Here is a 22,999-nt window from a genome sequence, read left to right as displayed (position 1 = left end):
ATCATTTAAGGATCATATCCTCTCTCCTTTAGTCTAAGGGTCAAGTCATCCGCCTGTTTTTCATAAACAGAATGAAATGTACAATTCCTTTTCAGGCGGATAAATTGACTCTTAGCCACACCCCTGAACACTCTCCTGGGGTGGCAGCTTGATACACAGCTAAGGTAAATTGTGTCTACAGAGTGCGGCCAGGTTGTGATTAATTGTTGTCCCGATTTGGGATTGTATTGCTGCTATCTCTTTATTTTATTTATATACATATTTACATATAAGGTTTTCTTCTCCACAGGCCTACTAGTGTGGAATTTTGATTTTTTGTTAAATTGGTTTGCTTTGGATTGACTACCGCTGTCCACCGGGGTTGTTTGTTTACCTGTAGTGATGACGTGCATCACAGGGGCGGACACCGGGTGAGTGAGAGGCGGGGAGTTTTTGACGGCTCACCAATTGGAGCTTTCCTGTTCATGAGTATCTCAAATTCCAATCAGGGTTCAAGCTAAGTTTTTTAAATCTTTCTGATTATATGTGTTTTATGAGGCTATGAGTAAGGCTCACGTCGAAACGCGTTAGCCGCTGTTTTTGTCATTTAGCTCATTTTTTTTTTGTTACTTTTGTTACCCTTTGTTACGGCCAGTTCCAGGTGCTTCTTTGTTTTTCTTTTGTGCTCCCCTTATCAGTGCCCTACTCCAAACCTTGCTCTATCACATAAAAAGAGTGTGCATATGAGGATAATTAGTTATGAAGGTAAGGAGGGGGGTTGAAGAGGGACAACAGGTACTGCTATTGCTTGTTGCCAAGAGGCTTGCTCGTTTTCATGGGGATAGTGTCACATGCTTTGTGAAAGCTTCAGCATTATACTATGGATTGCTTTAGTCAGGTGTCATGTGACTCTGCCCCCTACCATGCATGTGCACAAGTGCATTCTGTTGAAGCTATGGCCTGGATAGCACCTTCCATATACTGAAATACCCAGGGGGGAACTTGCTGCAAGAAAAACTATGCCTGAATTAAAGGGGTTAAAACAGAAACCATTTTGCAGATAAGCTTTGGCTGCATTACATATTTAGAAAGTTATGTTAGCTCATACTGTTTTATGTCCCATTAAAATATGTGCATTTTTTTTTTTTTTTTTTTTTTTTAAGCATAGCATGCAAAACACTACAATATATATTTTACCCGCAAAAGGAGCCAGGCTATGACATATTACATTCAGTAGAACAAACCATAAACACGTAATGGCGAAATGTTTTTATTTTACAGACAACTCTGTCTCCTAGTGTATTAAAAAAAACCAGACAACTGATAATATATATATTTAATCTTGACGTAACATGTTACAGAAACCCATTTTATGATTACAAGGCAGAAGCATTCTCCACATGGACTAGTCAGTGCATAAATAACTTGATCAGAGAAATTATGAATTCATTCTTTCATGATAGCCTCCGTCTGATTCTCTGCTGCCGCCTGCAATTGTTCCCTCCGCTGGAAGTATCGATATGCCCGCATGCTACACAGGTAACCTCCATACACGGTTAATAGCATCATGGAGCCTGAGAACAGCTTGTATCCGATGTCTGCTAATCGCTTGGGAGGAGCCATTTCTTCTGCGGAGTAAAAAAATTTATTTATAGTTTTACTTCTGGTGCACATATTTACAACTCGATTATGTATTGTTTCAAGTAACTAGAGCCTGTGCATTAAAATATTATGCTACATTTCAAAGAGGGTATTTTATAATAATTAAAAAATAAAGTACTTCTCTGCAAATACAATTACGTTTCGCTTTTAAAGGTATATCCTTGTCCAACACTATAACCGTAGCTGTCTTTATATGTGCCAGAATGAGCATGCATCTTCTGTTTGTACAGATTTAATTTAACCTTTAAAGAGACAGTCAAGTCAAAAATAAACTTTCATGATTCAGATAGGGCATGCAATTTTAAACAACTTTCCAATTCACTTTTATGATCAAAATTGATTTTTTTTCTCTTGGTATTCTTTGTTGAAAGCTAAAGCAAGGTAGGCTATTATGTCAATGTCTAAGTCCTTGAAGGACACCTCTTATCTCAATGCATTTCAGAGTTTTTCAGAACTAAAGAGTGTTAGTTCATGTGTGCCATATAGATAATATTGTGCTCACGTCTGTGGAGTTACTTATGAGAGGGCACTGATTGGCTAAAATCCAAGTCTGTCAAAAGAACTGAAATGAGGGGGCAGTCAGGAGAGTCTTAGATACAAGGTAATCACAGAGGTAAAAAACAAAATTTATGCTTACCTGATAAATGTATTTCTCTTGGTGTATCCAGTCCACGGATTCATCCATTTCTTGTGGGATATTCTCCTTCCCAACAGGAAGCTGCAAGAGGATCACCCACAGCAGAGCTGTCTATATAGCTCCTCCCCTAACTGCCACTCCCAGTCATTCGACCGAAGACAAGCAAGAGAAAGGAGAAACTATAGGGTGCAGTGGTGACTGTAGTCCTGCCTTAAAATGACAGGGCGGGCCGTGGACTGGATACACCACAAGAGAAATAAATTTCTCAGGTAAGCATAAATTTTGTTTTCTCTTGTAAGGTGTATCCAGTCCACAGATTCATCCATTACTTGTGGGATACCAATACCAAAGCTATAGGACACGGATGAAGGGAGGGACAAGGCAGGCGCTTAAACGGAAGGCACCACTGCCTGTAAGACCTTTCTCCCAAAAATAGCCTCCGAAGAAGCAAAAGTATCAAATTTGTAGAATTTAGAAAAAGTATGAAGCGAAGACCAAGTCGCTGCCTTACAAATCTGTTCAACAGAAGCCTCATTCTTAAAAGCCCATGTGGAAGCTACCGCTCTAGTGGAATGAGCTGTAATTCTTTCAGGAGGCTGCTGGCCAGCAGTCTCATAAGCTAAGCGGATTATACTTAGCCAAAAAGAAAGAGAAGTTGCCGAAGCCTTTTGGCCTCTCCTCTGTCCAGAGTAGACCACAAACAAAGCAGATGTTTGCCGAAAATCCTTCGTAGCTTGTAACGAACCACATCAAGATTGTGTAAAAGACGTTCCTTCTTTGAAGAAGGATTAGGACATAGTGAAGGAACAATTTCCTGATTGATATTTTTATTAGATACCACCTTAGGAAGAAAACCAGGTTAGGTACGTATCACTACCTTATCTGCATGGAAAATGAGATAAGGGTAATCACATTGTAAAGCAGATAACTCAGAAACTCTCCGAGCCGAGGAGATAGCTACTAAAAACAGAACTTTCCAAGATAAAATTTTAATATCTATGGAATGCAAAGGTTCAAACGGAACCCCTTGCAGAACCTTAAGAACCAAATTTAAACTCCATGGCGGAGCAACAGGTTTAAACACAGGCTTGATTCTAACTAAAGCCTGACAAAACGCCTAAACATCTGGAGTATCAGCCAGACGCTTGTGCAAAAGAATAGACTGAGCAGAAATCTGTCCCTTTAAGGAACTAGCTGACAATCGCTCCTCCAATCCTTCTTGGAGAAAAGATAATATCCTAGGAATCCTGACCTTACTCCATGAGTAACCTTTGGATTCACAACAATGAAGATATCTACACCATATCTTATGATAGATTTTCCTGGTAACCGGCTTTCGAGCCTGAATTAAGGTATCAATGACCGACTCAGAGAAACCACGCTTTGATAAAATCAAGCGTTCAATCTCCAAGCAGTCAGACGCAGAGAAATTAAATTTGGATGGTTGAAAGGACCTTGGAGTAGAAGGTCCTGCCTCAGCTGCAGAGTCCATGGTGGAAGGGATGACATGTCCACCAGATCTGCATACCAAGTCCTGTGTGGCCACGCAGGTGCTATCAAAATCACCGAAGCTCTCTCCTGCTTAATCTTGGTAATCAAACGAGGGAGCCAAGAAAGCTTGGCGTTCTGACGAGACGCCATGAGATCCAGTTCTGGTTTGCCCCAAAGTTGAATCAACTGTGCAAATACCTCCGGATGGAGTTCCCACTCCCCCGGATGAAAAGTCTGCCGACTTAGAAAATCTGCCTCCCAGTTCTCTACTCCTGGGATATGGATAGCTGATAGATGGCAAGAGTGAACCTCTGCCCATAGAATTGTTTTTGAAACCTCCAACATTGCTAGGGAACTCCTTGTTCCCCCTTGATGGTTGATGTAGGCTACAGTCGTGATATTGTCCGACTGAAATCTGATGAACCTGACCGCAGCTAGCTGAGGCCAAGCCTGAAGAGCATTGAATATCGCTCTTAGTTCCAGAATGTTTATCGGAAGGAGTGCCTCCTCCTGAGTCCACGAGCCCTGAGCCTTCAGGGAGTTCCAGACTGCACCCCAGCCCAGAAGGCTGGCATCTGTTGTTACTATTGTCCAATCTGGCCTGCAGAAGGTCATACCCTTGGACAGATGGACCCGAGATAGCCACCAGAGAAGAGAATCCCTGGTCTCTTGATCCAGATTTAGTAGAGGGGACAAATCTGTGAAATCCCCATTCCACTGATTGAGCATGCAAAGTTGCAGCGGTCTGAGATGTAGGCGGGCAAACGGCACTATGTCCATTGCCGCTACCATTAAGCCGATTACTTCCATACACTGAGCCACTGAAGGGCGAGAAGTAGAATAAAGAACACGGCAGGAATTTAGAAGTTTTGACAACCTGGCCTGTGTCAGGTAAATCTTCATTTCTACAGAATCTATCAGAGTTCCTAGGAAGGAAACTCTTGTGAGAGGGGATAGAGAACTCTTTTCTTAGTTCACCTTCCACCCATGAGACCTCAGGAATGCCAGAACAATGTCTGTATGGGACCTGGCGATTTGAAAATTCGACGCCTGTATCAGAATGTCGTCTAGGTAAGGGGCTACTGCTATACCCCGCGGCCTTAGGACCGCTAGGAGTGACCCTAGAACTTTCGTAAAGATTCTTGGTGCCGTAGCTAACCCAAAGGGAAGAGTCACGACTGGTAATGCCTGTCTAGGAAGGCGAACCTCAGAAACCGATGATGATCTCTGTGTATCGGAATGTGAAGATAAGCATCCTTTAAGTCCACGGTAGTCATAAATTGACCCTCCTGGATCATAGGTAGGATGGTTCGAATACTGAACCAAATAGAGAGGAAGAGACCTCCCTAAAGACTGCACATATAGCACTCTGAGCCTAGACTTATAGTGGAGAAATTGGGAATATTAAAATATAACCTTTATTATATATGTTAAAAAATACACACTCAATTAAAAACAACCTAAGAATTGGAGGCCTATTCCTTAATCTTGTGTAAGCCTTTGATATATCTAAAGTACTTAGAAGGAAAATGTGTAGGCGGGAAGTTATACGTGAGACCACTGTTCAATAAATTTCTAAGTAGTATAGAGAATTAATATTCCTAAATCACATATAAATTCTGTGAGTATCTTAGTAGGCTCAAACTCTATCCTAAAATTTATTGGAGTTGGATTTAATGCTAATAGCACTCAATAAACAGAAATAAAAAGCATAAATTGTTTAAATGTTAGATATCTCTTTATTAGTGTGTAGCATCACTTGTGTTTTGAACTTGAGTATAGGGTAATATAATTTTCAGTATATTCAGATTACACGGGACAAATTGTGAATCTGTATGTACTGTTTATCCCCTTTGAATTCAATTAGATGCTGTGGATCTGCTATGATCGGATAGTATCCATTTTACCTCTATTTGTTATTGGAATATTTGTTCAAACATCGTTTAGTAATGTAGTCCAAGTGACCTATTTCAACACTTTAACATTCTCAGTATATCATATTGTCTGTATCTGGGATAATATATATCCTTTGACTAGATTAAATATAGTAACTTATTAATTGCTGTCATACATGTAGCGGTAAAGTTGTTACATTGTTGTCTATGCACAACACTCAATGAGGAATATCGATTGTGTAAAATTATTTAACGAGTATTCCTTCTCTTAAACTTATACATGTGATATGAGTGTGCACATATAAACACTTAAATGTGATAGATCACTTTCATTAAACAACTATGCTGGTAAAAATCTTCCGGTGTATCTCCGGTCACTATTTCAAGCTGCAGTGATATTATAATATCATTGCCCCATCAGCTGTAGTTATTTTGTTAGTTCACTCTTGAAAACACACGAGATTCAATTTTGTGCTGAAGCAACACACACTAGAAGGTTAACCGTTTAAATGATTCCTTCTCATAGGGAGTAAAACTTAGTATACATCAAACCCCCTAGTGGATACCGCACACTCATATCACATGTATAAGTTTAAGAGAAGGAATACTCGTTAAATAATTTTACACAATCGATATTCCTCATTGAGTGTTGTGCATAGACAATAATGTAACAACTTTACCGCTACATGTATGACAGCAATTAACAAGTTACTATATTTAATCTAGTCAAAGGATATATATTATCCCAGATACAGACAATATGATATACTGAGAATGTTAAAGTGTTGAAATAGGTCACTTGGACTACATTACTAAACGATGTTTGAACAAATATTCCAATAACAAATAGAGGTAAAATGGATACTATCCGATCATAGCAGATCCACAGCATCTAATTGAATTCCAAGGGGATAAACAATACATACAGATTCACAATTTGTCCCGTGTAATCTGAATATACTGAAAATTATATTACCCTATACTCAAGTTCAAAACACAAGTGATGCTACACACTAATAAAAGAGATATCTAACATTTAAACAATTTATGCTTTTTATTTCTGTTTATTGAGTGCTATTAGCATTAAATCCAACTCCAATAAATTTTAGGATAGAGTTTCAGCTTACTAAGATACTCACAGAATTTATATGCGATTTAGGAATATTAATTCTCTATACTACTTAGAAATTTATTGAACAGTGGTCTCACGTATAACTTCCCGCCTACACATTTTCCTTCTAAGTACTTTAGATATATCAAAGGATTACACAAGATTAAGGAATAGGCCTCAAATTCTTAGGTTGTTTTTAATTGAGTGTGTATTTTTTAACGTATATAATAAAGGTTATATTTTAATATTCCCAATTTCTCCACTATAAGTCTAGGCTCAGAGTGCTATATGTGCAGTCTTTAGGGAGGTCTCTTCCTCTCTATTTGGTTCAGTATATTGTATAACTGCACAGCACCACCTTTTCTGCCGCTATAAGTACAGAGACATAAACAAGGTTTTTTGTCACACATTGCAATTATAGAAAAGGCTGCCCGTGTGGTGCCACTGTATGGTGTGTTGTGGTAAGGATGGTTCGAATAGTCTCCATCTTGAAGGATGGGACCCTGAGAAATTTGTTTAGGATCTTGAGATCTAAGATTGGTCTGAAAGTTCCCTCTTTCTTTGGAACTACAAACAGATTTGAATAGAAGCCTTGCCCCTGTTCCTCCTTTGGAACTGGGTGGATCACTCCCATAACTAGGAGGTCTTGAACACAATGTAAGAATGCCTCTCTCTTTATTTGGTTTGCAGATAATTGTGAGAGATGAAATCTCGCTTTTGGGGAAGAAGCTTTGAAATCCAGAAGATATCCCTGGAACACAATTTCTAATGCCCAGGGATCCTGGACATCTCTTGCCCAAGCCTGGGCGAAGAGAGAAAGTCTGCTCCCTACTAGATCCATTTCCAGATCGGGGGCTGATCCTTTATGCTGTTTAAGAGGCAGCAGCAGGTTTTTTGGCCTGCTTTGCTTTGTTCCAAGCCTGGTTAGGTCTCCAGACCGGCTTGGACTGGGCAAAATTTCCCTCTTGTTTTGTATTAGAGGAAGTTGAAGCTGCGCCACTCTTGAAGTTTCGAAAGGAACGAAAATTAGTCTGTTTGTTGGACCTATCCTGAGGAAGGTCGGGACCTTTTCCTCCAGTAATATCAGACATGATCTCCTTCAGTCCAGGCCCGAATAGGATCTGCCCCTTGAAGGGAATGTTGAGAAGCTTAGACTTTGATGTAACGTCAGCTGACCAGGATTTGAGCCATAGCGCCCTACGCGCCTGAATAGCAAAACCTGAGTTTTTAGCTGTTAGCTTGGTTAAATGAACAACGGCGTCAGAAACAAATGAATTGGCTAGCTTAAGAGCTTTAAGCTTGTCAAGGATATCATCCAATGGGGTTTCTACCTGTAGAGCCTCTTCTAGAGACTCAAACCAGAAGGCCACAGCAGCAGTGACAGGGGCAATGCATGCAATGGGCTGGAGAATAAAACCTTGTTGAATAAAAATTTTCTTAAGGTAACCCTCTAATTTTTTTGTCCATTGGATCTAGAAAAGCACAACTGTCTTCGACAGGGATAGTTGTACGCTTCGCTAGGGTAGAGACTGCTCCCTCCACCTTAGGGACCGTTTGCCACAAGTCTGTGTAGCGGCATCTATAGGAAACATCTTTTTAAAAACAGGAGGGGAAGAGAACGGTACACCTGGTCTATCCCATTCCTTAGTAATAATTTCTGAAAACCTCTTAGGGATTGGAAAAACCATCAGTGTAAACAGGCACTGCATAGTATTTATCCAATTTACACAATTTCTCTGGGACTACAATGGCATCACAGTCATCCAGAGTTGCTAAAATGTAGACATATCAGAATCAGGTTGAAGTGTCTTCCCTGAATCAGAAAAATCACCCACAGATAGAAGCTCTCCTGCTTCGGCTTCTGCACATTCTGAGGGTATATCAGATATAGCTACTAAAGCGTCAGAGAGCTCTGTATTTGTTCTAGCCCCAGAGCTGTCTCGCTTTCCTTGTAACCCTGGCAGTTTGGACAATACCTCTGTAAGGGTATGATTCATAATTGCCGCCATGTATTGTAAAGTATACGCAATGGGCGCGCTAGATGTACTTGGCGTCCCTTGAGCGGGAGTTATAGGTTCTGACACGTGGGGAGAGTTAGTCGGCATAACTTCCCCCTTGTCAATTTCCTCTGGTGATAAATCTTTTAAAGCCAGAATATGGTCTTTAAAATTTATAGTAAGATCAGTGCATTTGGTACACATTCTAAGATGGGGTTCCACAATGGCTTCTAAACATAATGAAAAAGAAGTTTCCTCTATGTCAGACATGTTTAACAGACTAGTAATGAGACCAGCAAGCTTGGAAAACAGTTTAATAAATGTGAAAAAACAGAATATAAAAAACGGTACTGTGCCTTTAAGGGGAAAAAAAAAACAAAAAACTGCATAACATTGAAAAAAAGCAGTAAACTCTAAAATGTTTACAGTGTGTATAATAGACTAAAATAGCATTGCACCCACTTGCAAATAAATGATTAACCCCTCAGGCTCAAAAACGAAGCAGAAAAACGGTAAAACCATTATAAACAGTCACAAGCAAACTGCCACAGCTCTACTGTGGCTCCTACCTGCCCATAAAACGACTTTTGTAGGCACAAAAACCCTTTACAGAGGTCATATATGTCAGGGGACTCCTTCAGGGAAGCTGGATGTCTCAGATTGTAAAAATTACTGCGCAATTAGAGCACGAAAAATAGGCCCCTCCCACCATGCACTCAAAGTGAAAAGGCCATAATAACTACTTCTAGGAGAAATCTAGTCAGCCATGTGAAAACTAGGCCCCAAATAAAGATTCTTCACCCTCAGTAAAAAACGTTTTTATATATCATGCAAACGTTTTACATACTAAGTAATAAGAGCAAGTAACATGCATATTACCCTTTACTGCAAGCATGATCCCAGTCGTTTGTTAAATCACTGTAATCAGGCTTACCTTAAATATATCAGGCACTGTCAGCATTTTCTAGACCTTACCATCTCTCTAGAAAAAAAATATACTGAACATACCTCAGAGCAGTTAATTCTGCAGGCCATTCCCCCAGCTGAAGTTTTCCCATACTCTTCAGTTATGTGTGAGAACAGCAGTGGACCTTAGTTTCAACCTGCTAAGATCATCAAAAACCTCAGGCAAAACTCTTCTTCTAATTTCTGCCTGAGGTAAAAACAGTACAACGCCGGTACCGTTTAAAAATAACAAACTTTTGATTGAAGATAAACTACACTAAAACACCATATATCTCTTGATACTTCCTTTCTTGTCGAGAGCTGCAAGAGAATGACTGGGAGTAGCAGTTAGGGGAGGAGCTATATAGACAGTTCTGCTGTGGGTGATCCTCTTGCAGCTTCCTGTTGGGAAGGAGAATATCCCACAAGTAATGGATGAATCCGTGAACTGGATACACCTTACAAGAGAAAGTATATTAATAAAACTGTTAGTTATGCAAAACTGGGGAATGGATAATAAATGGATTATCTACATTCAAACAATAACAATTCTGGAGTAGACTGTCCCTTTAATACTCAAAAAATGTAAAAACAAATTTTTTTTTAAAAGGGACACTAACATAAAAATTGAAAGTTCAAGATTCAGATAGGGCATGATAAACACAAAACTTAATATTTATATTGGCAAATGTATTAAGTTTTCTCTAGGTTTAGTTTAGGAGTATGCACATCTTTAGTAAAATATGGCAGCAGTGTTGGCAATTTTGACTTTCATGCAACATGAAATTTTTTCTTTCTTTCATGATTCAGATAGAGCATGTAATTTTAAACAACTTTCCAATTTACTTCTATTTTCTCATTTGTTTTGTTCTCTTGGTATGCTCTGTTGAAAAGTTGCTGATTGGTGGCTGCACATAAGACTCTCGTGATTGCCTTTCAGCTATCTCTCAGTAGTGCATTGCTGCTTTTTCAACAAAGGATACCAAGAGAACGAAGCATTAGATAATAGAAGTAAATTGGAAAGTTTAAAATTGCATGCTCTACCTTTGGGTTTCATATCCCTTTAACCCCTTAACGACCAGTGCCGTACCATGTACGACGCTGGTCATTATGCCCTTAAGGACCAGCAACGTACCCTGTACGTCACGTCAGTCCTCTGGTTCTCTCTGCTGCAATCTCGCTCAAAATAGTGAGATTTCGCTATTTCTGCATGCCCCACGAGTGGAGCACTGCAGAAATAGATTTGCAGAGATACCGGAGCAGAGAAGGCCTCTCTGCATCGGACAGCGGTGGTGCCGTTCGTTGGTGGGTGGGAGGTTAAAGGAACACTGAACCAAATTTTTTCTTTCGTGATTCAGATAGAGCATGACATTTTAAGCAGCTTTCTAATTTACTCCTATTAAATTTTCTTCATTCTCTTGGTATCTTTATTTGAAATGCAAGAAGTTTAGATGCCAGCCCATCCACCAATAAAAAACCTGCTGTCCAGAGTTCTAAACCAAAACAAAGATTAGATGCCTTTTTCAAATAAAGATAGCAAGAGAACAAAGAAATTAATAGGAGTAAATTAGAAAGTTGCTTAAAAAATGGCATGCGCTATCTGAATCACAAAAAAAAAATTTGGGTTAAGTGTCCCTTTAAGGAGGGTGGGCGGCCCATCGCTGTAGGGAGCGGGACCTCTACGTCAAGCTACAGGCGTTCAAGGAAAGTGCCTGTGCTGAGTCACAGTGAGGGGAAAGGAGGGAGGAGAGGCAATAAAGGGTATCCTCTGTGGGATCCGTTGGTGGGGGGGGGGGGGTTTTGAGGGGGGGCAGCTACACTACAGAAAAAAAATGGGTACTTAAATTTAAAAAAAAAAAAAAAAAAAAAAAAAAAATGTTTGCCTTATTTGCAGTAAACTGGGTACTGGCAGACAGCTGCTAGTACCCAAGATGGCGACAAATAGGTAGAGGGGGTTGGATCAGGGAGGTTAGTGGGGGATACTACCCTGCAGAAATTTATATATATATATATATATATATATATATATTAAAAATATATATATTAGAAATTTATATATATATATATATATATTAAAAAAAACAAAAAACATTTTTATACTGCCAGACTTTCTGCCAGTACTTAAGATGTGGGAGGATGATCTCTACATTAAAATGAACCCTACAAGCGAACTAATTAACCCCTTCACTGCTGGACATAATACAAGTGTAGTGCACAGCAGCATTTAGCGGCCTTCTAAATTACCAAAAAGCAATGCCAAAGCCATATATGTCTACTATTTCCAAACAAAGGGGATCCCAGAGAAGCATTTACAACCATTTGTGCCATGATTGCACAAGCGATATGGAAATAATTTCAGTAAGTAACCTAAAATTGTGAAAAAGTTAGCCATTTTATTTTATCGCATTTAGCGGTGAAATGGTGGCGTGAAATATACCAAAATGGGGCTAGATCAATACTTTGGATTGTCTATTAAAAAAAATATATATAGTTTTGATAGTTAAATATAAAAAAGGCTCTATTTCTGTTTAAATGTAGTGATGGCAAAAATGCTAAAAATGCTCTGGTCTTTTGGGGAAGTTTTTTGTCTGAAATGCCTAGTACTTAAGGGGTTAAAGTCTTGTTAAAAAACAGAATTTATGCTTACCTGATAAATTACTTTCTCCAACGGTGTGTCCGGTCCATGGCGTCATCCTTACTTGTGGGATATCTCTTCCCCAACAGGAAATGGCAAAGAGTCCCAGCAAAGCTGGCCATATAGTCCCTCCTAGGCTCCGCCCACCCCAGTCATTCGACCGACGGACAGGAGGAAATATATATAGGAGAAACCATATGGTACCGTGGTGACTGTAGTTAGAGAAAATAATTCATCAGACCTGATTAAAAAACCAGGGCGGGCCGTGGACCGGACACACCGTTGGAGAAAGTAATTTATCAGGTAAGCATAAATTCTGTTTTCTCCAACATTGGTGTGTCCGGTCCACGGCGTCATCCTTACTTGTGGGAACCAATACCAAAGCTTTAGGACACGGATGAAGGGAGGGAGCAAATCAGGTTACCTAAACGGAAGGCACCACAGCTTGCAAAACCTTTCTCCCAAAAATAGCCTCCGAAGAAGCAAAAGTATCAAATTTGTAAAATTTGGCAAAAGTGTGCAGTGAAGACCAAGTCGCTGCCTTACATATCTGGTCAACAGAAGCCTCGTTCTTGAAGGCCCATGTGGAAGCCACAGCCCTAGTGGAGTGAGCTGTGATTCTTTAAGGAGGCTGCCGTCCGGCAGTCTCATAAGCCAATCGGATGATGCTTTTAAGCCAAAAGGAAAGAGAGGTAGAAGTCGCTTTTTGACCTCTCCTTTTACCAGAATAAACAACAAACAAGGAAGAAGTTTGTCTGAAATCTTTTGTAGCCTCTAAATAGAATTTTAGAGCACGGACTACGTACAAATTGTGTAACAAACGTTCCTTCTTTGAAACTGGATTCGGACATAAAGAAGGTACAACTATCTCCTGGTTAATATTTTTGTTAGAAACAACCTTAGGAAGAAAACCAGGCTTAGTACGCAAAACCACCTTATCTGCATGGAACACCAGATAGGGCGGAGAACACTGCAGAGCAGATAACTCTGAAACTCTTCTAGCAGAAGAAATAGCAACCAAAAACAAAACTTTCCAAGATAGTAACTTAATATCTATGGAATGTAAAGGTTCAAACGGAACCCCTTGAAGAACTGAAAGAACTAGATTTAGACTCCAGGGAGGAGTCAAAGGTCTGTAAACAGGCTTGATCCTAACCAGAGCCTGAACAAATGCTTGAACATCTGGCACAGCTGCCAGTCTTTTGTGTAGTAAGACAGATAAAGAAGAGATCTGTCCCTTTAGAGAACTTGCAGATAATCCTTTCTCCAAACCTTCTTGTAGAAAGGAGAGAATCTTAGGAATTTTTATCTTATTCCATGGGAATCATTTGGATTCACACCAACAGATATATATTTTCCATATTTTATGGTAAATCTTTCTAGTTACCGGTTTTCTGGCCTGAACCAAAGGATCTATCACAGAATCTGAAAACCCACGCTTCGATAGAATCAAGCGTTCAATCTCCAAGCCGTCAGTTGGAGGGAGACCAGATTTGGATGTTCGAATGGACCCTGAACAAGAAGGTCCTGTCTCAAAGGTAGCTTCCATGGTGGAACCGATGACATATTCACCAGGTCTGCATACCAAGTCCTGCGTGGCCACGCAGGAGCTATCAAGATCACCGAGGCCCTCTCCTGATTGATCCTGGCTACCAGCCTGGGAATGAGAGGAAACGGTGGAAATACATAAGCTAGGTTGAAGGTCCAAGGTGCTACTAGTGCATCTACTAGAGTCGCCTTGGGATCCCTGGATCTGGACCCGTAGCAAGGAACCTTGAAGTTCTGACGAGACGCCATCAGATCCATGTCTGGAATGCCCCATAATTGGGTTATTTGGGCAAAGATCTCCGGGTGGAGTTCCCACTCCCCCGGATGGAATGTCTGACGACTCAGAAAATCCGCCTCCCAGTTTTCCACACCTGGGATGTGGATCGCAGACAGGTGGCAGGAGTGATCCTCCGCCCATTGAATTATTTTGGTCACTTCTTTCATCGCCAGGGAACTCCTTGTTCCCCCCTGATGATTGATATACGCAACGGTCGTCATGTTGTCTGATTGGAACCTTATGAATCTGGCCTTTGCTAGTTGAGGCCAAGCCCTGAGAGCATTGAATATCGCTCTCAGTTCCAGAATGTTTATCGGGAGAAGAGACTCTTCCCGAGACCATAGACCCTGAGCTTTCAGGGATTCCCAGACCGCTCCCCAGCCCACTAGACTGGCGTCGGTCGTGACAATGACCCACTCTGGTCTGCGGAAGCTCATTCCCTGGGACAGATGGTCCAGGGTCAGCCACCAACGGAGTGAATCTCTGGTCTTCTGATCTACTTGAATCATTGGAGACAAGTCTGTATAATCCCCATTCCACTGTTTGAGCATGCACAGTTGTAATGGTCTTAGATGAATTCGTGCAAAAGGAACTATGTCCATTGCTGCAACCATCAACCCTACTACTTCCATGCACTGCGCTATGGAAGGACGAGGAACAGAATGAAGAGCTTGACAAGAGCTTAGAAGTTTTGATTTTCTGACCTCTGTCAGAAAAATCCTCATTTCTAAGGAATCTATTATTGTTCCCAAGAAGGGAACTCTTGTCGACGGAGACAGAGAACTTTTTTCTATGTTCACCTTCTATCCGTGTGATCTGAGAAAGGCCAGAACGATGTCTGTATGAGCCTTTGCTTTTGACAGGGACGACGCTTGTATTAGAATGTCGTCCAAGTAAGGTACTACTGCAATGCCCCTCGGTCTTAGAACCGCTAGAAGGGACCCTAGCACCTTTGTGAAAATCCTTGGAGCAGTGGCTAACCCGAATGGGAGGGCCACAAACTGGTAATGCTTGTCCAGAAAAGCGAACCTTAGGAACTGATGATGTTCTTTGTGGATAGGAATATGTAGGTACGCATCCTTTAGATCCACGGTAGTCATAAATTGACTTTCCTGGATAGTGGGTAGAATCGTTCGAATGGTTTCCATCTTGAACGATGGTACCCTGAGAAATTTGTTTAGGATCTTCAAATCCAAAATTGGTCTGAAAGTTCCCTCTTTTTTGGGAACTACGAACAGATTGGAATAAAATCCCATTCCTTGTTCCTTTATTGGAACTGGGTGTATCACTCCCATCTTTAACAGGTCTTCTACACAATGTAAGAATGCCTGTCTCTTTATTTGGTTTGAGGATAAGTGAGACATGTGGAACCTTCCCCTTGGGGGTAGTTCCTTGAATTCCAGGAGATAACCTTGAGAAACTATTTCTAGCGCCCAGGGATCCTGAACATCTCTTGCCCAAGCCTGAGCAAGAGAGAGAGTCTGCCCCCCACTAGATCCGGTCCCGGATCGGGGGCTACTCCTTCATGCTGTTTTGTTAGCAGCGGCAGGCTTCTTGGCCTGCTTACCCTTGTTCCAGCCTTGCATCGGTTTCCAGGCTGGTTTGGGTTGTGAGGCATTACCCTCTTGCTTAGAGGATGCAGAATTAGAGGCCGGTCTGTTCCTGAAATTGCGAAAGGAACGAAAATTAGACTTATTCTTGGCCTTGAAAGGCCTATCTTGTGGAAGGGCGTGGCCCTTTCCCCCAGTGATGTCTGAAATAATCTCTTTCAATTCTGGTCCAAATAGAGTTTTACCTTTGAAAGGGATGTTAAGCAATTTTGTCTTGGATGACACATCCGCTGACCAAGACTTTAGCCAAAGCGCTCTGCGCGCCACGATAGCAAACCCTGAATTTTTCGCCGCTAATCTAGCTAATTGCAAAGCGGCATCTAAAATAAAAGAGTTAGCCAATTTAAGTGCGTGAACTCTGTCCATAACCTCCTCATATGGAGTCTCTCTACTGAGCGACTTTTCTAGTTCCTCGAACCAGAACCACGCTGCTGTAGTGACAGGAACAATGCACGAAATGGGTTGTAGAAGGTAACCTTGCTGTACAAAAATCTTTTTAAGCAAACCTTCCAATTTTTTATCCATAGGATCTTTGAAAGCACAACTATCTTCGATAGGAATAGTAGTGCGTTTGTTTAGAGTAGAAACTGCCCCCTCGACCTTAGGGACTGTCTGCCATAAGTCCTTTCTGGGGTCGACCATAGGAAATAATTTCTTAAATATAGGGGGGGGGAACAAAAAGGTATGCCGGGCTTTTCCCACTCCTTATTTACTATGTCCGCCACCCGCTTGGGTATAGGAAAAGCGTCGGGGTGCACCGGAACCTCTAGGAACTTGTCCATCTTGCATAATTTCTCTGGAATGACCAAGTTGTCACAATCATCCAGAGTAGATAATACCTCCTTAAGCAGTGCGCGGAGATGTTCTAATTTAAATTTAAATGTCACAACATCAGGTTCAGCTTGTTGAGAAATTTTTCCTGAATCTGAAATTTCTCCATCTGACAAAACCTCCCTCATGGCCCCTTCAGATTGGTGTGAGGGTATGACAGAACAATTATCATCAGCGCCCTCCTGCTCTTCAGTGTTTAAAACAGAGCAATCGCGCTTTCTCTGATAAGTAGGCATTTTGGATAAAATATTTGCTATGGAGTTATCCATTACAGCCGTTAATTGTTGCATGGTAATAAGTATTGGCGCACTAGATGTACTAGGGGCCTCCTGCGTGGGTAAAACTGGTGTAGACACAGTAGGAGATGATGTAGTATCATGTTTACTCCCCTCATCTGAGGAATCATCTTGGGCAATTTCATTATCTGTGGCAGTACTGTCCTTACTTTGTTTGGACGCTATGGCACAATTATCACATAAATTTAAATGGGGAGACACATTGGCTTTCATACATATAGAACATAGCTTATCTGAAGGTACAGACATGTTAAACAGGCTTAAACTTGTCAACAAAGCACAAAAAAACGTTTTAAAACAAAACCGTTACTGTCTCTTTAAATTTTAAACAGAAAACACTTTATTACTGAATATGTGAAAAAGTATGAAGGAATTGTTCAAAATTTACCAAATTAATAGTATTGCACACCAAATTTCAGAGCTTTAACCCTTAAAATAACGGAACCGGAGCCGTTTATAAATTTAACCCCTATACAGTCCCAGCTATAGTCTTTGCTGAGACCCAACCAAGCCCAGAGGGGAATACGATACCAATTGACGCCTTCTAGAAGCTTTTCCAGCAATTTTTAGATCCTCACACATGCATCTGCATGCCCTGCTCTCAAAAAACAATTGCGCAGTAATGGCGCGAAAATGAGGCTCAGTCTACAACTAGGAAGGCCCCCTGACTGGAAAAGGTGTCTAACACAGTGCCTGCCGTTTAATAAACGTTCCCCAAGTTTATAAATGCAAATTGTCAGCATAAATATGAATAAAATGCCCAAATAAAGCAATCGATTTTGCCCATAAAAATGTCTACCAGTTTTTTAGCCCATAATAAGCCCTTTATTCTGTTTGTTTGACTAAGAAAATGGCTTACCGGTCCCCATGAGGGGAAATGACAGCCTTCCAGCATTACATCGTCTTGTTAGAAATATGGCTAGTCATACCTTAAGCAGAAAAGTCTGCTAACTGCTTCCCCCAACTGAAGTTACTTCATCTCAACAGTCCTATGTGGAAACAGCAATCGATTTTAGTTACTGTCTGCTAAAATCATCTTCCTCTCACAAACAGAAATCTTCATCCTTTTCTGTTTCAGAGTAAATAGTACATACCAGCACTATTTTAAAATAACAAACACTTGATAGAAGAATAAAAACTACATTTAAACACCAAAAAACTCTTAACCATCTCCGTGGAGATGTTGCCTGTGCAACGGCAAAGAGAATGACTGGGGTGGGCGGAGCCTAGGAGGGACTATATGGCCAGCTTTGCTGGGACTCTTTGCCATTTCCTGTTGGGGAAGAGATATCCCACAAGTAAGGATGACGCCATGGACCGGACACACCAATGTTGGAGAAACAGACCTTGTAACTTTGTAACTGAGGCATCAGGTTTAGACCAGAATAAAGGAACACTACTGAACCATGTGCTTGGACTCCAACAACAGACTGGAATGGGATACCCCTGATGGAACTCTGTGTGATAGTAATGCCCTAGGGATCTACACCAGCATATATATATCTGCATGCAGTCACTTACTATTGCAATAAAGATGCAAACATAAAATTAAATGTTGGTTTTATTCATTAAAGGAACATATTTCAAAAACTACATTTAGAAACAACCACTTTCAGAGGAGAGGGGGAAAAAAAACTACAATGCACCTTTCAATGTGGGATATCAGCAATGCTCACTACTTAAAGAAGTTAGCCAATCTGCCCAACAAAGTCAAGCCATTTCACTGAGCGGGAAACATTGCATCCTGACTATTGTGTAAAGATATATGTACCATTTAATATAGCAAATTAATCCACTTATGCATTTAGTTTCCATGCACTGTATGCCAGAACAACTATAAAATGGATTACACCGTGAAAACTAGCAACAGTGTGATATGCATGTAAACGGTTTACAGCTATATGAAGTAAACTTCAACCCCACAGCAAATGTATGGGCTGGCACTACATAAGAACATATTTATCTAGCCCTGATCTATACAGACCATCCAAAACACCGACCATACTCATGCTTGGGAAAAAGTTTAAAAGGGACAGTCTAGTCAAAATCAAACTTTCATGATTCAGATAGGGCATGCAATTTTAAAAAAAAACTTTCCAATTTACTTTTATCATCAAATTTGCTTTGTTTCCTTGGTGGTATTTTTGAAAAACTAAACGTAGGTAGGCTCAAACTGATTTCTAAACCGTTGAAAACCGCCTTTTAGCTCAGAGCATTTTTAACGTTTTTCACAGACAGTACTAGTTCATGTGTGTCATATAGATAACATTGGGCTCACTCCTGTGGTGTTATTTAGGAGTATGCACTGATTGGCTAAACTGCATGTCTGTCAAAAGCACTAAGATAAGGGGGCAGTCTAAAGAAGCTTAGATACAAGGTAATCACAGAGGTAAAACATATTAATATAACAGTGTTGGTTATGCAAAACTGGGGAATGGGTAATTAAGGAATTATCTATATTTTTAAACAATAATTCTGGTGTAGACTGTACCTTTAACAGTGTTATGAAGTAATGGAATGTGTGAAACACTCATTACACCCTCACTACATTCTTATAAATAGAAAAAAACTCTATCTGGGTCCAGAAACAAACCAGGCAAAGGGGGGATGAGGACTATGCACCCACACAACACTGCATGGTTATTGTCATCTGAGATAAAAGTAAACCAGGAGAAGAAAAAAGGTGATCAATGTTAAAAATACATAAATCACCCTTCATTGCTTCTCCTTAAACAAAAATCTTATAGCTAGCTCTAAATGGAGCACATATGTAAATTCTTTGTTTATATAGGAGTGAGTTTTTAAATAAATGACATATTTTGATCATGTTAGGTTAAAGGGAAAGTCTAGACACAATACATAATTGTGATTACTTATTGTTACATACCAGAGAAGAATCCTGCAACTGGTCCCACATCTATAAGTTTGTACATCTATAAGCTTGTAAGAAGTACATAAAAAGTTTTAATATTCATTGTTTGTTAGGAGCCGAAAATGTCTGCCAAGCTCCGCCCACCTATTGCTTGTTTTTTCTGGTATAAGTTTCTACAATCTTGATCGACTTGTGAATACGTTTTTCTACTTGCACATGCTGATTTGTGCATGTGCAATTTGAAATATCTAACTGAAAAAATATTAAACATGCACTGCTAAACTGTTATACAAGAAAGCAGCTTACTGGACAAGAAGAAAGCTGTGGGTGGAGTTCGGTGGACATTTTTAGGTGCTAAGCTAACAGACAATGATTATTTAAAAGTTTAATGTCCTTCTTACAAGCAAAAAAGATGTGGAACTTGCTGCAAGAAGCATGTCTGGTATGTAACAATAAGTATTGGGTCTAGGACTGTCCCTTTAATTACGAGACAGGAAACATTTTGGCCTTTGTCTCACATCTTGGTGGAAATGTTACAAACCGAGTAGTGCAGTGTTCTCCCCAGGACCTTTTTAGCGGGTTCACCACCCAGCTAAAATTGTTGGCCAATATTAAGCTATAATTAGCTAATATTACAAAATGCTAAATTTTTATTGCACAAATTATCATTAAATATATTTAGTCAAATTATGCAATTAATTTGTGCTTTGGATAGCAGAAAATGATATAATAATATTAGAAAGTATTACACTGCCCCGGGCCCCCACCTGGCTGCTTCATAATGCCACCCGGAAGGCAACATTTTCTGTGGAGCACACTGCAGTGAGTGCCATAAATAAAATAAAATGAGAATGGCTACATAAGGAGATAATGCAAACTTAGAAGACTGCAGGGAATAGACAGCAATATAAACTTTTTTTTAACTTATACTGTAAAAAAAAAAAAAAAAAAAAAAAAAATGTAATCTCTACCTTGTTACCAACATGAAAATCAGTACATATGCAACTTATTCAATATCATAAGATTATTAAATATTTGAGCAATGCACTAAAAACCTAGATTTTTTTACTTTTAAAACTTTTAGGTTGCTTAATTCTACTTTAGATATGTATATGGGAGACTAGACAAGTCAAGGAGAATAGCATATCTGCCTAGGACAGTATATACACACAACTAGGACAGTATATACACACAAATACTGTATAAACAATCATTCATTGGCAAAAACGTAATATTTCAATAGTTAGATTCCCAGGTAGGTTATACACTTTATAACTACATTATGCATGATTTGGTTCTTATTTGCTCAGATGCTTTCTTAATCTTTTTTCTTGACCACAAAAAAAAAAACCACATTCATTTTAAAAGTAGAAATGCCATTCTACTATAAAATTTGAAACTGGGTGAATATATTGATAGGAGCAACATTTTTACCAATTATATCAATGGGAAGAATTTAAAAGTTTCATCTAAAAGTTTGATTTAACAGTCACAACTGGAACATGCAGGAATATTTCAGTTTTGAATAATAGTGTGTAGGCAATATATTTGCATTACAATAGATCTCACTGATTTAGCAGTATACAAACATATGCTGCATCTGTCTAGTGTTTCCTCATTCAAATGCCACAGCTTATCAGCAAACTAGTACAAAGTGATGGTGGTAGCTTATATGATGCAAACTGAGCCAGCCCACTGGGAAGGAGTGGAGTTTTAATGAGGGTGCAAGGAACACACACAGCATCTGTGTTTACACAATTGAAACGGTCATACTTTTCTGAGAAATATTTAACTAATATAAACACATTGAAATACACTCACACGTTTCAATTTTGAGTAATGTGACCCTTCAAGGCAAACATGAGGATCATTGGTCTATCTAACCTAGAGGTTGATAACAAAAAGAGCTGGCAGGTGTCCAACATTTAACCAGAGAGTTCAGTGGTTTAGCTGGGTGTCCAATAAAATAGATTTGCTACAACTGAACACCGATTGTGTATGATGTGGGAATATGGCCGTTTCGGGTTTGATCTGATGTTTTCATATAATTGACAGATTTACGTGGTCCCCAAATTGTAATCAAGCACAGCTGGTAAAGCTATCAAAATGTATTTTCATAATCATGTCATGTGCAGGGTATAAACATTGTCAGTCTGTGTAGTTGCGTTAACCAGAAATCTCCAATATCCCCATTAGCTGTCTGAAAATACAAAAGCTAAAATACCGTTAAAGTGAGGTGTTCAGTAAAATAATCTCGTCGTACGAGAGTAACTACTGAATTAAACGTGTAACGACCGCGTGATGCCGATAATTACACGTTGACCACATTAACGTAACAAAACTCTAATATGTATTATCTACATCATCCAATTTGCCTTTACCTGTGACTTTCACACGCTTCCTACCATTTCCTGCCTAAATCACGTGACGTACTTCCAACCACCATAGAGTCTAAAACTAGAGCGGCTTCAATTGACCTTAGTCATGTGATATATTTTGGGTGTTCTTGTTCTACCCAGGGACAATCATGATGGTGAAAGCGACCACGAGTGTATTAATATTGATAGTAGCTGCAGCTGTGGGTTGTTAGCTGAACGTCATTGTTGCCCAACAAATACAAAGTCTAGAATGCAAATAAACTGTTTTCCTTATATATTGTATACTATTTATTTTTTCTTAAGAGATGAGAAGTATCAGACTGGAGCTCCACTCTAGACAGGAAACATGTGACCTCCACTCAAAGATTTTTTGCTTTTATTTTTTAACCCAATTTCTTAAGAGCATGCACATTTAAACAACGTTCCACATTACTTCTATTATCTATTTTGCTTCATTCTATTGATATCCTTTGTTGAAAAGCATATCTAGATAGGCTTAGTAGCTGCTGATTGGTGGCTGCACATAGATGCCTCATGTGATTGGCTAAACCATGTGCATTGCTCTTTCTTCAACATAGAATATCTAAATAATGAAGCAAATTAGATAATATAACTAAACTGGAAAGTTGTTTAAAATTGTATTCTCTACCTGAATCATGAAAGAAAAATGATGGGTTTAGTATCCCTTTAAACAACTTTGTTATCTTGGTCTCCTGTGTTGCAGAGTAACAACCAATAGACAAAAAAAATAAAGCTGTGGTGTGTCATAAAGTGAATAAAATTAAACCCTGATCTTTTACAAAGGTGTCTGGTTGCAGACTGGAGCTCCACTCTA

At 39.7% G+C, this 22,999-nt stretch overlaps 1 protein-coding gene across 1 annotated transcript; it reads right to left on the bottom strand.

Moving 5' to 3' along the window:
• Positions 1–1,300: 1,300 nt before the first annotated feature.
• On the bottom strand, positions 1,301–22,286 carry LOC128652075 (cytochrome c oxidase assembly protein COX14 homolog). Its single transcript, XM_053705026.1, has 2 exons — positions 22,168–22,286; positions 1,301–1,607 (listed from the first exon to the last, which is right to left on the bottom strand). The coding sequence occupies exon 2, from the start codon at positions 1,600–1,602 to the stop codon at positions 1,426–1,428; it is 177 nt and encodes a 58-aa protein (XP_053561001.1). The 5' UTR covers positions 1,603–1,607; positions 22,168–22,286; the 3' UTR covers positions 1,301–1,425.
• Positions 22,287–22,999: the final 713 nt, after the last annotated feature.

This window comes from Bombina bombina, chromosome 3 (genome assembly GCF_027579735.1).
Source record: "Bombina bombina isolate aBomBom1 chromosome 3, aBomBom1.pri, whole genome shotgun sequence".
Lineage (NCBI taxonomy): Eukaryota > Metazoa > Chordata > Amphibia > Anura > Bombinatoridae > Bombina > Bombina bombina.
Note: the sequence above shows the minus strand (reverse complement) of the source record. Positions and strands in the feature narration are given on the sequence as shown.

Bases quoted from the DNA above. Each gene is read 5' to 3' on its own strand.
- LOC128652075 (XM_053705026.1), bottom strand. From the start codon at position 1,602: ATGGCTCCTCCCAAGCGATTAGCAGACATCGGATACAAGCTGTTCTCA.